Source organism: Amphibalanus amphitrite, unplaced genomic scaffold, assembly GCF_019059575.1.
Source record: "Amphibalanus amphitrite isolate SeventyFive unplaced genomic scaffold, NRLGWU_Aamphi_draft 000031F_arrow, whole genome shotgun sequence".
NCBI classification, from domain to species: Eukaryota; Metazoa; Arthropoda; class Thecostraca; order Balanomorpha; family Balanidae; genus Amphibalanus; species Amphibalanus amphitrite.
This window is the reverse complement of record NW_024881527.1, coordinates 1327750-1343389: the sequence shown is the minus strand read 5'-3', so window position 1 is coordinate 1343389 and position 15640 is coordinate 1327750. Positions and strand designations below refer to the sequence as shown.

Here is a 15640-nt window from a genome sequence, read left to right as displayed (position 1 = left end):
AAGTGACACCTCTTCGTTTTGCACGTGGCACGTGCATAAGGGGTCACCCACATGCATCGGGAATAGTCCAATACTTGGTAGAAGGAATGAAGCGGCCGGCCGGCCCGCTCATACTCAGAAATTTCCGTTATTCTACGTAAGACTCCGCTCGCTTCGCTCGCTCCGTAATTATACACAGAGCCCGATAAACAATTAACGAACATACCGCTGTATAACAGTACAGTTGTATAGTTGTTGTATAGAGTAGTTGTAGAGCATCTATCAAAGGCACTATGAATAAAAGTCCCACGGCAGCCTTTCATGTTAGGGATCCTTCAATTTCACATACGGTAGCACAGCTTCACTACACGGAATGTCGCTTCCCCAACCAGTCCCTCAGTCAATGAGTTAGTCAAAGTTGGTTATTCAGTTAGTCGATACTCCACAGAGCTCCGAGACTTTACCCATCACAAAGCCCATACTGGTCTGTGCGGCACAATGTAGCCTGCCTGATCAGTTCGGCCCAAAGGACTCTTCAGAAACTACCACGGTAACAAGGTAACAGCAGCGGCGACTCATCGACTACACGGCGACTAACAGGGTAACGGCACGGTAACAAGGTAACAGGATGAGCCGCCTCTTTGTCCACGACCGCCCACTAGCAGCAGCAGACGGGTGGCCACCTGGGACGGACGGCTACGAGCGCTAACGGGCCGCCAGCCGCCGTAAAATAGACGGGGCGCGCCGCCGACCGACGGACGACTCAGTCGATAGCGGGCGGGTACTGCGGTAATACGGGCGGGGTTAGACGGACGGCCGAGCGCCGTCAGACCAAACCGACCCCAGGTGACCACTCATCGCGTAAAACAGCGTACCCGCGGGTACCATTCTGGCCAGTGGTAGCTAACGGCATGGATATAGCTGGTAGTTACCGGGGCGCAATAAGAGGTAATCCACAGGAAATGTCAAATATAACGTTTGGACCTCCGTTAGCACTTTGTATTGAATGCAATAACATCGGCTAACTCCAAGCTTAACATGCTTAGCAGCTACCTGGGAACAAGAAAATAATTTGGAATAAAAAACACCGAACGTGTGAGCTACATTCTCTCAAAGCGACGACCATTGGTCAGACTACTGAGCGTCCATTCACGGTCCACATGGAGACAGGCCGCCACGTCCTGGCGGTGCGGCGAACCCTGTGACCGGCAAATTGCACCCCATAGAGCGCTGAGCGCGGTCCGCCGGCCGCGGCAGGTGCGATCAATCGTCCACAATAGCCGCCGGCGGTATACATCAGCGGAGGTGAACTGAGCCCGGTCTAAAGGGCGCCAGTGCCGCGGGGACGGGATGGATGGTGAGAAACTGAGGCCGTCCCAGGTAACCGTACCGCAGCCGATACACTGCATAAGCAACCACATTATGGTACAGCAGATGAACTATCACATCATAGTATTATCCACAACAGGTCAATTAGAAGCAAAAATCAATTCAGAGTGAAACAGCTGGTGCGGTCAGGACACATGAGCGTCGGCGATGAGAGCGTCAGCGAGCGGTCCAATTCAGCGACGGTCAGCATCCTATGGTTTGATGGGCTTTGCTCGGGATAAGGTCAGATCTAGTTGGGTTCCCGATGTCAGGTAAGACCAATGCGGTCCCAGGTCAGGTGAGGTCAGGTCCGGTCCAGGTCAGGTTTACCCGGTCAGATGTCGGCACTGTTTACCGTTGGAGGCCAGGGATGTGACTGAGGAGAACAGGCCGGAGGCGGAGCGGGCCCGGCGGCGACTCAGCAGGCGCGGCAGCTGCGGCACCAGGCGCAGCAGTGAGCTCGCGGAGCCCGAGCGGTGCCGAGCGGCGGCCGGCAGGTCGGGCAGCAGAGGGATCGGCCGGCCGCGCAGTCGACCGCGCAGCCCGCCCGCAGCCGGACCAGGAGCAGGGGCAGGACACACAGGAGCGGCAGGAGCGCGCGCTGTCCGTAGAGAACAGGAGGGCAGGTGAGGTGGTCACTCGGGTGACTGCAAGCTTGAGAGAGCCATTATTCGGGTTGGATCGGGAACAGGTGCGAAAATATCATAACACAGTATACACATCAATGAGTATGCCACATCTCCATCCCCCTCAACCATGCACATTCAGCCCCCATTCAATGCAATGAGAATAAATTAAAACAAATGTGAAAATGACACAGCATTAGCGAAGTTCTGTAAAATTGTAAGAATGGACTAAAGGACCGATGACGGCCACCAAGGGAAGATGACACGAGCGGCTGAGATGGCGGCGGAGCGGCTCCACTTACGGTCATTGTCGGAACTATCGTCCGACTTTACATCCTCCTTCGACTTCATGAACGGAAACTTGCGCGAGAACGAAAAGTTCTTCTTTTTCCGCTCCAGAGTTGACTGCAGCATGGGAGGAGGGGAGGGAGAAGGTCAAAGAGTAAAGACGGACACACAGACCAGCTGGCCGCAACAAACACATCACTGGCGACATACGCATGCAATGGTCGAAAACACCTGGTTCCATTGGTAATGGGAGTGTAAAGAATATCCAGGCAGGTGCGTGATTTATATAGAATGAAAAGAAATAGCACCGCTAAATAACCAACATAAACCTCGACAATCACAACCTATAAAACTACACATTTCAGGTTGGATCGAAAAAAGTCGCTTCGTCCTCTAAGCAAGAAGCATATAAACATAGCAACCCTATAAAGTCTGCTCACATCCCATTTCTGTCGCCGACATGAGATATCCATCGCGGCTCTTCCCCAACTGAGATGAACCATAACGACAATCAACCGCTGAAGGAACACTGAAATTGTCCGTGTACCCAGCTTATTACCCAAGCTAATTACCCTATTATCCGAGCTAATATGTGCAAAATGGCTAACATGTCATTAACCACCTACATTCAGCGCTCAATGGCGCTAATTATGAAATGGCACTAATGAACGAGCGCCGGGCCTTCGACCGCGGGTGGGACGGGCGTCCACCAGCAGCACGGCTGGGCGCCGAGACAGGTCAATAGCCAGTGGCAGAGGGCATAGGGCTTCACAACGCACATTCGCGTACGTTGTGAGGATTCATATGGACGATAGGAACGCTGCAGCATAACAGAGATGTAATTTATGCATTTCAATCGGGGGCTGAAATATCCCAAACAACAGGTCATCCTGCCTTATCATCCAGTGATACGACAAACAAACCCCTGGGTCACCACATGGTTGGTTAGCTACGGAATTGAGATCGATCGGTCTCCCACTACTCGCCATCCAAAAGGTACGGTACGGGAATCGGTGTCTCCAACTCACCATATCGTGAGCGCGTCCGTGGAAGACCACAGTCCGTGTACGGGCGCGCATCTTCTTCTCCCAGCGGCCTCGGGACGGGACGATGCCGAGCGCCTGCGGCTGGCCCTGGGCGGTCAGCCGGCGCGCCTGCCACCACTGATCGTCGCTGGCGTTCGTCACGTGCAGGATGTCGCCGAAGGAGAACGGCAGGCCGCGCGACGGCAGACCGTCGTCCATGCGCGGGTCGTAGTCGAACAGCGCCCTGCCGGGGTCAGACGCTGGGTCAGAGACGGGACAGGCGGCGTCAAAGTGGCTAGTAAGGGCATTCAATCGCCACGGCAATTACCGCCACAGATTAGCCACATAGACACATGGGTAATTTGACAAATCATGCATACTCGTAAGCGGTCTGCAAGTAAAAAAGCGCTGATGAAAAATAAATACGGAGCTTCTTACAAATATGTGTATATTACTCCATAGAATAATAATTTCTCACACAAAGTGTCCTAATCCCTACATGTAAGGTCCTCAATCAGCACATAACGAACACGCCATAATGCGGAAGAGCACGAACCAGCCATTTCAGCAGGCTCAGCCGGCACATTACGGCACCGGTGGGCGCCGACACGCAGTGGCCCCACCCAGCGCGCGTCAGGCGCGCCCGTCACGCTCACGATATGACACCTCCGACTGCACGCAGGCAGTCGGTGGCGCTCCCCGTGTGCAGCTGATACGATACGGCACGCGGCGACGCACGCACACTGATATGGGTGGAGCGGTGGGCCAGGCCAATAGAGCAGAGTGGGCCACGGCCATTCCCAGTATAAACAGCGGCAGCCGCGGCACACGAAGCACCACAGAAGACATAAAATCCAAGGCATCCTCAACCAGGTGATACATGAAGTAACTAGCAGCGATCAGCTAAGTAGTTATCAGCGGTACAAGGTATGCCGAACGATACGAAAACACAAAACACTAAACAGCGCCCAAAACCCTGGCAGTTCGGAACACACTCGGCCGTACATACCTGACGTAGAGCGTCCGTTTCTGCGTGGTACGCAGAGTTCCCGACATCATCTGCTTAATCTCGTGAATTTTGGCCTCGAATCGGTTGTACTGCTCGGGCCGGTACTGGAGACAGAGACTGACCAGCGGGCCGGCTCCCTGTGCAGGCAGACGGACACACAGTTACACTCCATGGTGGTTGCTTACAGCGCTGGCGCCCCACCCCTTCGTCAGACAACTCCCTAACAGCACGGCACGCCGACCGGCCTGGGCACGAAACACCGACGGGTTAGACCGGCCACAAACAAGCCGCCAGCCTGGAAACTGGAAAACTGTCCGACCGACGGGCCGAGGGACGGTCGGATGGATGGGATGAAACGGACGGCGGCGTCGAGGGGGGCACAGGGGGGGGGGGGCTCTCGTATAAACACCGGCGGCCGACGGTCGGTGAGCGAGTCTCGGAGCCGTAAATAAACCGGTCGCCGCGACCCGAGGGCCACCACCCACTCACAGTTCGGACAGGACATGTAGGGAACCGCTCGGTCGGCCGGTGCACTGGGACGGAACGTATACAGGGCAGAGCACAGGAGCGCCCGGAGCCGGAGGAGCGGGCCGGAGCGGTCCGGAATGATCCGGAGCCATCCGGACCGGTCACGGTTCGAACATACCACGGCCATTGGTCATCGGCTGGGCCCAGTAGGGCCACAGTGCTGGTCAACTGCGCTTTGCAGTGGTGACCGACCGCCACTCGGCCCGCCCGGCGCTAAGTCCACAGGCGGCGTGGTGCCGACATCAGTGTCGCAAAGAGTGGGCATGAGATGAGCGGAGAGGAGAGAGAAAGAGAGAGAGAGAGAGAGAGAGAGAGAGAGAGAGAGAGAGAGAGAGGGATCAGGGAGAGGGAGAGAGAGAGAGAGAGGACTCTACCCAGCGGGCAGGTAAACTGCTTGTTTGTAGGGCTATCAAACCAGTCTGCCCCACAATCAGGCCATTCTCGTCGACTGGCCAAAACAGACGTTACTCAGTCCGTCCACTCGGTCAGAGGTGAGCCAAATATAGACGAGACAGATTCACCCACTCTGCTAGAGACAGCCCTACTCTGCCATAGACGAGCTCACTAAGCCGCAGACACCATGACTGGTTCATGGTGTTTACCATGAACCAGCTCTAACTGCCGCAATCCCTCACACTCTGCCCTGGATCCCTCACTCTGCCCTGGATCCCTCACACTCTGCCCTGAATCTCTACTCTCCCCCGGAACCTCACTCTGCCCCGAATCCCTCCACTCTGCCTCGAATCCCCCCACTCTGACCACTCCGGCGGCGCCGACGTCGGTGGCGATCCATCACTGCCGATTGCCGAGGCCAGCGGCGGCGTCATCAGCCGGAAGCGTCATCGGTCTGAGGTGTCATCAGTCTGAGGCGTCATCGGTCTGAGGTGTCATCAGTCTACTGGTGGCTCCCGGTGGCGGCTGGCTCCATCCGTCACGGGCCACCGTCCAACGAGTAGTGATCACTGTCAACGGCCACTACCGCCGTCCGCCGCCCACCTGCATACTACCCAGCGTCCATACTAGACAGTATGGACCGGTCAGCCATCAGACCACTACCGCCGTCCGCCGCCCACCTGCATACTACCCAGCGCCCACACTATAGAGTGGATCGGTCAGCCATCCAGTGACGTCGTCTGCCGCTCATAACGAGCACTGTTCAAAGTGAGCCTGTCAGCCATCCAATGTCCGCCATCGTTTGTTCAAAAGCAGATGTTTAGCATTCACCATCCAGTCCCCGCCGTCCACAGTGAACGGCAAGCGTCCACTATCCATTATCCATCATCCACCATCCATTATCCATTATCAACCATCCACAGTCCACCATCACCTGTCCACCCGTCCACTATCCACTATCCAACGTTCACCTTCCATCGTCCACCGTCCAATGTAGCCTTCCTCCGCCATCTGACCCAGCCAGTCTAATGGCCATCATGACCATCGCGTCAGTCCCCGAGTGATTTAAAAGGGTTGCTTCAGATGATATCAGCGGCAAATTAGCCAGCGAAACACAAATATTGCCGCGCTAAATATTGCTAACCAAATAAATATTGCTAAATATTGTTACTACATTATACATCCGTCGTTTCCACCAATGATGTTTGCGGTCTAAAATCCCACCATTCACCTTCGAAGGCTGTCTATTTATAAAGCTGACACAGGAACACTTTTCTGTAGTAAACGACGCTGAAATTCCAGCATCACGATGTATTTCGGGAGAGTCGATTCTAAGTTTAGCCCAGTAAATGGCTATCGATCCGCGGATACAGCCCAGCAGTGGAGCTCTCCAGCGCAAAATCCCTTCCAGAGCCCAGCATGGGTCGGTCATAAGTAGCCATCCAAAACGAGTGGCTAGATCTGCAGCTCCAGTGATGTCCCGCTGGACCATCAGTTTCATCTAGGTCACCCTGCGTCGCACGTGTCCACAGCCTGGGGTATCAGCTGTTCCGGCGCCGCCACGGGGGAGAGGCCGGCGGTCGGCCGTGCGGCGCCAGCCAACTGCCAACATATGTAGCTTCGCGGCAGTCATAGTCAAGCTGCTCGCTGCAGGGGCGTCATGTCGATGGTCATCTTCGCGGCTCTCATGGGCGACTCGTGTGGCATTGTTACCCCTTGACGGCTTAGAACAGTGTGAGCGCTCTGGTAAACACTTGCCCACAGGAAATGGTGCTTAGTCCGCCCCAGCCTACTAGCCAGGTCTGGGTGGAGTGCCCTCATCGCTGGCGGACATGACATGAATCGCTGACCGGTGACGACATACTCTGACCATAGTGGATGGGATCGTCCGTTATTGTTCACCTAATGACTCCGCCCCCACCCACACCGATTTGCGTTTGTTTGTATAATAAAATCGCAGCTAAAAACGGGAACACATCCAGAGAGTAGAATAAATCCCACAGAGGTGCAGCAAATATAATTCCATAGCATTGATACATCGGCGACATTTTTCTGGCGCGGTCAGTGATCAATCAATTGACTGACACGTGAACAGGTCACGTGAGATCGTCCTGTAGCTAATGATGAGGCCAGTCGATGTGAAACGACAGGTCATTAATGATGATGTTCATAATTATCGACGATTCTGCCAGATTCTTCATAACGTGATGACTGATGAGTGAATTCATTACGGAACGCGGACCGATCATAAAACACAAACGACAATTTCTATATCATAGCTACTTCTCCGAAACTGACAACAAACTACCGCGCAAAATGACAAGATTTCAGAGCAGAGCATCGTATAAATAACTCCACCGTGCAACGTGACTACATCAGACGGTCAGACCTTGTTAAACCAATGATGGCTGGAACACTTCCATTGATCGACAAGGCCTACCAGCTCTTTCCAAGCTGACGGGTTATCAGGATCAGTGTGATATAGTGCATATACAAACTTGACAGGACACTATCGGGAACATCGTGATATAATACCCAGACAGAATGACAGAATACTATGTCAAACTGACAGGATATTTGAGTAAGAGTGATAGAACGCTAAAACTGGCAGGATAATTGATACACTGACTGAATGGGTAACAGGTCATGCTAATGTCATATCAGAATCAAGCAGAAGGAGCCCGGGAAGCGGCCCTGTGGTCATCCGCGTCCCACCGCCCGCTCTCGACATCGGGCGACTCTCACCTTCAGGGCGGCGGCCGCCTGCTCGTGTGTCGCCTTGCTGAGGTCGGTGCCATTCACGGAGAGGATCTGGTCGCCGCGGAATATCTGTCCGCTCCGGTCCGCCTGGCCGCCGGCGAGGATGAACGACACGAAGATGCCGTCGGCCTCCTCGCCGCCGACGATGTTGAAGCCCAGACCCTGGCCGGAGGCTTTGCTCAGCGCCACCTGACGGGGTTCCCTGTCAACAGAAGGGGACAGGCGGTCACACGGTGTAAACGGTGGATCGGGAGTGCGGGAGCTACAGATATATTGAACTTCAGGTCTGTTGTTCACAAATCATGCGCCTCACAAACCAGTCATGCGCCGTGACAGTTTGGTGCCACTAAACTTATTTATCAAACAGCAGCGGAGCGGGACAAATTAGACGCACGCCTACCAGCAGTGGGCGTACTCGTAAACCAAAGTCAGACAGCCCAACGCCCCAGCCGTGCCCCACTCCCCCGTGTCCGGCACAGGCCATCGACGGCACACGGAAGTGGGCGTACCGCCGGCCACGCGCCGACTTATCCAATCAGCCGGAGTGATGCACCGACAGAGGTGACGAGCGACCGTCCGGCACACAGTGACCCGGCGGGGGGGGGGGGGGTAGACTGGGGAGGGAGGGGGTCAGACTGGTGAGACCGGGTTGGGGTTCGACTGGTGGCCAGTCCTCAGTTGGAGGAGGGCCAGAATGACGTGGAGCCGTCACAGACTGACGTGAAGTTGTGACTGCTTTGGTAGGTAATGTGCTGTGCTGGATGACGTGGCATGCGGAGTCCAATTACCCCACAAGCATGAAGTTAATAGTTCGAGTGCTCACCATGAAAATAATCTGCATTCAGCGATGCAGCTACTCTACAACAGGTAAGAGACTCCAAAGTTCAGCTGCCGATGGATCTGGAATGCCTGATGACTTCCTCACCGCCTCACCAGCACGAAATAGCCATCTGTTCGCTATGTAGCTACCACGGTGTAAGACATTTTTCACCAGCGAGGCGTGCTCACTTAGAAGGGATTGCCTCTAGCTCGCGTCCGCAGGGCAGCATGCGACCAGGCTGTCAGGCTCTCCAAACAACAATGACGTCAGCGTAAACATGGGCAGACTGATGAGACGGGAACTGAGAGACAAACCATAAGACACGACGACAAACTGCGATTTACGAAACATTTGGCTGAGTGTGTCTGTTAGGCAGAGAGGTGAATTATTGCTGGTTCCGGCAGCTTCCTGACTTGGTGCAGACCATGTTTGGCAGTCCGATCACGTGCTGTATGAAGACCTCGTCACCAATTATTCCATCTAACCACATCCGCCAGTTCCAAAACGATTCTCACGAAGGTGTGAATCCCATCGAATTTCCAATACGGTCACGACGATTTGTCCCTAATTCCCATTTACAGACTACCACTTATCCCAAGGGTCACGTGGTCGGCACAGTCAGTCCCCAGAGTACAGACTACCACTTATCCCCAGGGTCACGTGGTCGGCACAGCCAGTCCCTAGAGTCCCCAGACCGTCGACAGCGTTCCCGGCGGCCGGTCTAAGCAGTACTGCAGCTCGGCAGCTCCTCTGGGGGATCACCCAATCCCCAGTCTCCTCAGCGGCTCATCCCCATCAGCACTGCACCGTCGCCTCTTTGGCGAGCGCTGGAGCGACCAGGCCCACTGGAAAATATAAGCGCTGGATGCCAGCCAAATGACCAGCAGCAAAGAACGGCCCGATGGGCACAGGCCCCGACCCACTGGGACCAAACAAAAGACGGTCGGTCGGACCGCATCTCCACAGTGGGTTCGATAACAGATCAGTCATTGGATAAATTATCAATCCAGCGGCGAGCCCGAGTGATGACCAGCCCTGCAGTGGCGTTGAAATCCAATCAATCCTTCAACACTCAACAGCCAACTGTTCTCAATCGCTGTCACGGAGGACAGCCAGAGACCAGCGGCCTTTGAGGCATAACATTGATAAATAGCGCCGTCAAAAATAGACTGAACGGATGGGCTTATAAATTACATAACGTCATGACGAGTCGAGCCGACTCAGTACGACTGGAGATAACAGCACCACATCTCGGCTGGCCGATGGAGGTCAGAGTGGGGCACCAATGTCACCGGCAGCCGGTGCCGGGTGGTGAGTACGCTGTACAGAATCCCACCCCGCCCCCAGTACAACACCTATGGGAGTGGGCAGAGCCTCACATCTCCCGCGACGCAACTCCGGAGATATCCGTCGATCGAGCCATCCTTTATCGAACCGGACCGTACTGAACTGATATCAACCAACCGAGTGAACCGAACCAGCCCAGACCACTGAACGGGAGGGCTACGCTGTGACATGCTGTGTTCTGGACATGTAGGCACGATCCGCTCTTCGATGGCTCTTGGGGGACTGGTAGGTAGCTGATTTATCGTTATCTCTGCTGGCAACAGGGAGCTTACTCTCGATAAAAGGCCAGGAAACACAATTAGGTATAAGATAAGGTGGAAGTGGTATTAGTAAACAGCGCCGTCTCACTGATTAATACACCGGCCAGTGTTCTCACGCACGGAGCATTTCCGTTTGACCCATGAACTTCACTTCAACACCGGTCGATGGTGTCCTTCAGAGTGCGGGCAACTGAAGGAATGCACAGCGCCAAAAAGTCGTCGAGCTGGAATGTGCAGGTGGCCAAGTTTCCTCAACGGGAGGGGTTGGGGGCGGTCGATGACAGAATGACATTCCAGAAACGTACAGCGGCATTGACTTCCATGAACGGCTTTAGAACACAACAGCTTGATTATACAATGTAGACGAATCCAACATATCATCACGTCATCCGTACTATCCTAGCATGCCTTTCATGGTTAGGGTCTTGCCTTTCATCGTACCAAAGGGGCCAAAACGTGCTAGTGCACGGTTTGGCCGTCGCACTCCTTGCCGTTCTGGCTCATACGGCCAGTGTGATTCCACACCACAAGACTGGCTCTGGTGCCGCCCACTGGGATTCGCATTCAACGTTCCATGCACCGTCCCACCAGACATGCTGCCGTTCATCCCATCCAACCCCATTCCGCCTACAGCTGGTCCAATGCTGTTCCACTGGGTCCCATGCGGTCTCCCCTGGGCTAAATGCCGCTCTACCTGGTCCCGCGGTAACCGGACAAAAGATCGTAAAGCAGAAGATCGTATGGCAGAAGATCGTAGGCAGTTGATCGTATGCAAAATATCGTAATGGATAAAGATCGTACGACATAATGCTCGTATGGACAAAAGATCGTATTCGCTAAAGATCGTCAAGGAAAATGATCGTATGCCAAAAAGTCGTAATGGATAAAGATCGTACGACATAATGATCGTATGGACAAAAGATCGTATTCGCTAAAGATCGTCAAGGAAAATGATCGTATGCCAAAAAGTCGTAATGGATAAAGATCGTACGACATAATGCTCGTATGGACAAAAGATCGTATTCGCTAAAGATCGTCAAGGAAAATGATCGTACGCCAAATGATCGTATGGGATAAAGATCGTACAGTCAAAATATGGTATTCACATACATGGTGCAGCCCAACTCCAGCGCATACAAAGCTTATTAATTTCTGTGTTCGCTTAGTAAATGGCCGTCGTAAGCTCGACCATACATTGATGTTATTTCAGAGCTTAGATGGCTCAATGACACCTAAAAGCAACGCGTTGTATATGTGCCGAATAAATGAATGTATGTGCTGCCGTTTTCATGTACCTATTTGAAGTGAATACAACTAAACCAATGTTCCTCCCCCCCCCCCACCGCCTGGAAGGTTAAAATGTTGCTTAAGCGGCTGAAGTAAACGGCGTTAAAATTACTTTTTCCTTCGCACTGTTACATTTTCATATAGAATCGTCATCGCTTTACGAGTCATCAACAGATGTTTATCGCGTTATCACTATCGAAGTCGCAATCCTCCTAGTTATAGGATCCTAGTTTCAATCCAATCCTAGTTATAGGAGTCATTGTTATCGAAGGATTGTCCATTATTGGTAATAACCACAAACAACTTGTATGAGATCATTTCTTTTGACAAAATGCAAAATACAAGCCGTTCAAACGACAAACACCCGGCCAGTTTCCCCGATAGCCTGCCTGCATCCTAACGAAAGCTCAATGCCCGCGGCCCGCAGACCATATCATGCCACTCTGTTCGCTCTGGCAGCTTCTAGTTCTCTGCTCATACTTCCAGCCATTATATTGAAAAGACTTCGCTTCGCTCGCTGCGCTCGCTCGCTCGTAGCAACACTATTCTATACGATTATTTACTTTACGAACGTAACGTTACGATCTTTTGTCGAACGATCTTTTACAACATACGATCTTTATCTTACGATCATTTTCCTACGATCTTTTTTGTACGATCCATTGCTTTACGATCTTTTGCTTACGATCCTTGGTCGTACGATCTTTTGCGACATACGATATTTATCTTACGATCATTTTCCTACTATCTTTTTCATACGATCAATTGCTTTACGATCTTTTGCTTACGATCTTTTTGTCGCACGATCTTTTACAACATACGATCTTTATCTTACGATCATTTTCGTACGATCTTTTGCATACGATCAATTGCTTTACGATCTTTTGCTTACGATCTTTTTACCGTACGATCTTTTACAACATACGATCTTTATCTTACGATCATTTTCGTACGATCTTTTTCCATACGATCTTTTGTCTTACGATCTTTTGTCACGTAATCGGTCCCGCTAGGTTTGGTGCCGCCCCACACTCGATCCGGTGCCGTCTCGCCGAATAGCGATCTGGTGCCGTCCCCCTGAAACTGTCACGTCTCACGGCACCCCATTGGGTCCCGCCCGCCCCCACAGCACCCCGCTGAGTCCGGTACCGCCCCACCCCGTCGGTACAGTCCCACCCCTTCCCGACGGTGCCGTTCCACCCCTTGCCGTCGGCACCGTCCCAGCGCGTCTCACCTGCTCGACACGCCGGTCGCCGGTCGGCCCGTCGGACCGTCGGAGCACCGACTGAGGAGCGTCGGCCCGCGCCGGCGAGGCAGGCCGCCGGACCGACATCGATCGCGGCCAGTCCCGGGCCTGCACGCCCCCCGTTCCACCCCCCACCCCACCCGACCCCCGCCCGACCCCGGGGCACCCGGGCCGGCACCGTCCCCCTAACCCTTCATCGTCGGACCCTCTTCCCCTGATATCCTTCAGTCGTCAGTTCCATTCGTGTCTGGCAGCAGCACCGCCAGTTCTCAGCAATCAGATTGGAGCTCGGCACCACTCTTCCGGTTGTCAACAGATCTAAGACTGCCGCCCCGAATCGAGCCGAGTTCTTACCAAGCCGGCCCTTATTCTACGTATTCCTTCGCTTCATGGATTTTATCCTGTCCGCGTCATTCTCCGCACTCGATGACAATCACTCACAAAGTATGAGGTTCGACCACGACATCTGTCCTCGCCCTGCCCAGCGGCACCCTCCCACCACATGGATCCCGGGACCCCATCAGCCCCTCCCCTCCCGCGCGAGGTCAGATCACAGCCGAGCGTCTGTCAGCTTCTGCGCCACCAGCGCCGGCCAAACGACCGGAACGAGCTCACAAAGCGGCCGATCTGCAGCCCCGACGGAGCCACCCGGGGCGGCTGTCCCCCCTGGGGGGGGGGCTCCCGCTAACGAGCCCGCAGTCAGCGCCGCCGCCGGGTCGCCGCTGAGGAGCTGTATCAGTCGTGTCAGCGTGTCAGAAGACTAATTGCCGTGTCAGCGTGTCAGACAACTTATTGCTGTGTCAGTAGTGTTTGCGTGTCAAACGAGCTATTGCCTTGTCAGTAGTGTCAGTGTGTCCGATGAGCTATTGCTGTGTCAGTGGTGTCAGCGTGTCAGAAGACCTATTACCGTGTCAGATCCATGACACGCGCCGAGACGGATACCGGCTCTCGGTCACCTCGGAGTCAGTCACCTCCCATAGTGCGCACTGGTCAATGGTCAGTGATAATGTAAACAGACGCGTTACGCACGACCGCGGGCCGGGCCGACCGCGGCACACAGTGACTGGCTGGTGAGAGATATACGTGTTATGGCAACACGTTCGGTGCAGCTGACCGAGCCAGAAGAGACCGATCCAGCGCCGACCGAGCCCGGACAGAACGGAGACGGCAGAACTGACGCAGACGGACTCGGGACGGTCTATGAAAAATTACTGAATTAGGGGATGTTGGTAAGTCGTCCTGTCGGCCGACCTTTTCCCAGTCTCCACCTAGCGCATCGCCAAGGGAGCAGTCCAGCCCAGAGAAGCCCCAGTCTGTCATACCGACAGGTAGCGTCACTAAGCTACTACGCCACACGCGTTACGTCAATACAAATACATATAACAGCCAAATACAAAAGAGGCCAGGGCGGACCCCATCCCCCAAAAAATGAATTAGCGGCTATAGGGAAACGGGAATTTGTCCATACGTAAATTCAGAAGAGGCCAACAATAAACTTGGGTAACAATACCACAAAAAAAAACTAAAAACGCAAGATGTTCCCTAAGAAGTCGAACACCACAATAGTCTTAGATTCCACCATTTCTTATCTCTTATCTTAGGCTCGTTCTGCTCCCCCGCTGACAATCCCCTGTCGTCTCCGTGGTCATCAGGCTCTCCACCAGGCAGCCCACTGACCGAAATCAGCCGCCCCCCCCCCCCCCCCCGCCCCCCCCCCCCTGTGCAGCTCCGATTCAAAGCAGCTCGGACCTCCATCCGATAATGCGGAGCGTAAATCATCCACTGAATAGTGTCCCGGACATTTGCGAGCCTGGATGTCATCACAGTCCGGCCGACGACTAAATGAATCTTGGTAACTTTTAGCAGAGGGCCAAAATCGATATCGATCCCGACTTCATTCGGCTGAATGAAATCTCATTACTCATTCCGACAACAAAGGCTGACATCGCGACGGTCGTTTCTTTGATCTGGCATTACATTCCGAGATACACATTTCCGGATTCCCAGTAAAACCACTGCACTGTAGCAGGAAGTAAACTGAAATGCAGTCATGCGAAGTAGCTCTCGAGTGACCATGTTAGCCTTACGTTGTAGCGTTTTGCACCGTCAGTGCCACTAGCAGCTCGGTTATACAACGCCCCTCTGACCCATAAGATTTCACGATGGCAGACGACGAAATGCCCCAGTAACCATCACATAGGTCCTGTGAGACAGCCCAACCGTCCTTAGATTCTTTGCGACATCCCAGACCGTCCAGAGAACCATCCCCAGGCTGTCCCATGGGTCCTTGGTGACTTGCCGGGCGGGCGGTGGCAGCCCATCCACGTATTCTCATCCATCACACGGAGGACCGGGCGGCGGGGCCAATTGAAGGTCGGAGGTTCAGCGGCGGCGACTGGCTTGACCCAGTATAGAGATAGCTACTCCTGGGTACACGGGTTCAGATAGCGACGACCCCATGGGCACACGTAGCTTTAACCCGCGCCCGGCTGGGGGTCCTGGATTTCCACGCCCTGCTGGGGGGGGGGGGGGTGTTTGAACACCCCCTCTTCTAACTCGGCTCCTGGGCCACGTAGCGATACGCGGAAGGCGGCGTTCGAAAGAGCGTAAAAAATAATGAGGAAATCACTTCGGTCGATTTTTTGGTCAGGTCAAAGGTCAGGTCACCAGAGGTCATTGACGGCAAAATTTCGCCGATTTCCAG

The 15640-nt window shown here is 53.9% G+C and overlaps 1 protein-coding gene across 5 annotated transcripts in view; it reads right to left on the bottom strand.

The window, feature by feature from the left end:
* Positions 1 to 15640, bottom strand: part of LOC122367944 (disks large 1 tumor suppressor protein-like) — a 90247-nt gene that overhangs the window by 3712 nt on the left and 70895 nt on the right. For 3 of the 5 annotated variants that reach the window (XM_043341509.1, XM_043341501.1, XM_043341527.1), the window contains 5 exons: positions 7962 to 8178; positions 4296 to 4432; positions 3290 to 3530; positions 2276 to 2378; positions 1703 to 1948 (listed from right to left, as the gene is read on the bottom strand). In XM_043341509.1, coding sequence (XP_043197444.1) covers positions 1703 to 1948; positions 2276 to 2378; positions 3290 to 3530; positions 4296 to 4432; positions 7962 to 8178 — 944 coding nt within the window. The remainder of the gene's footprint in view (positions 1 to 1702; positions 1949 to 2275; positions 2379 to 3289; positions 3531 to 4295; positions 4433 to 7961; positions 8179 to 15640) is intronic. The other 2 variants (XM_043341517.1, XM_043341535.1) reach the window with 1 other exon arrangement.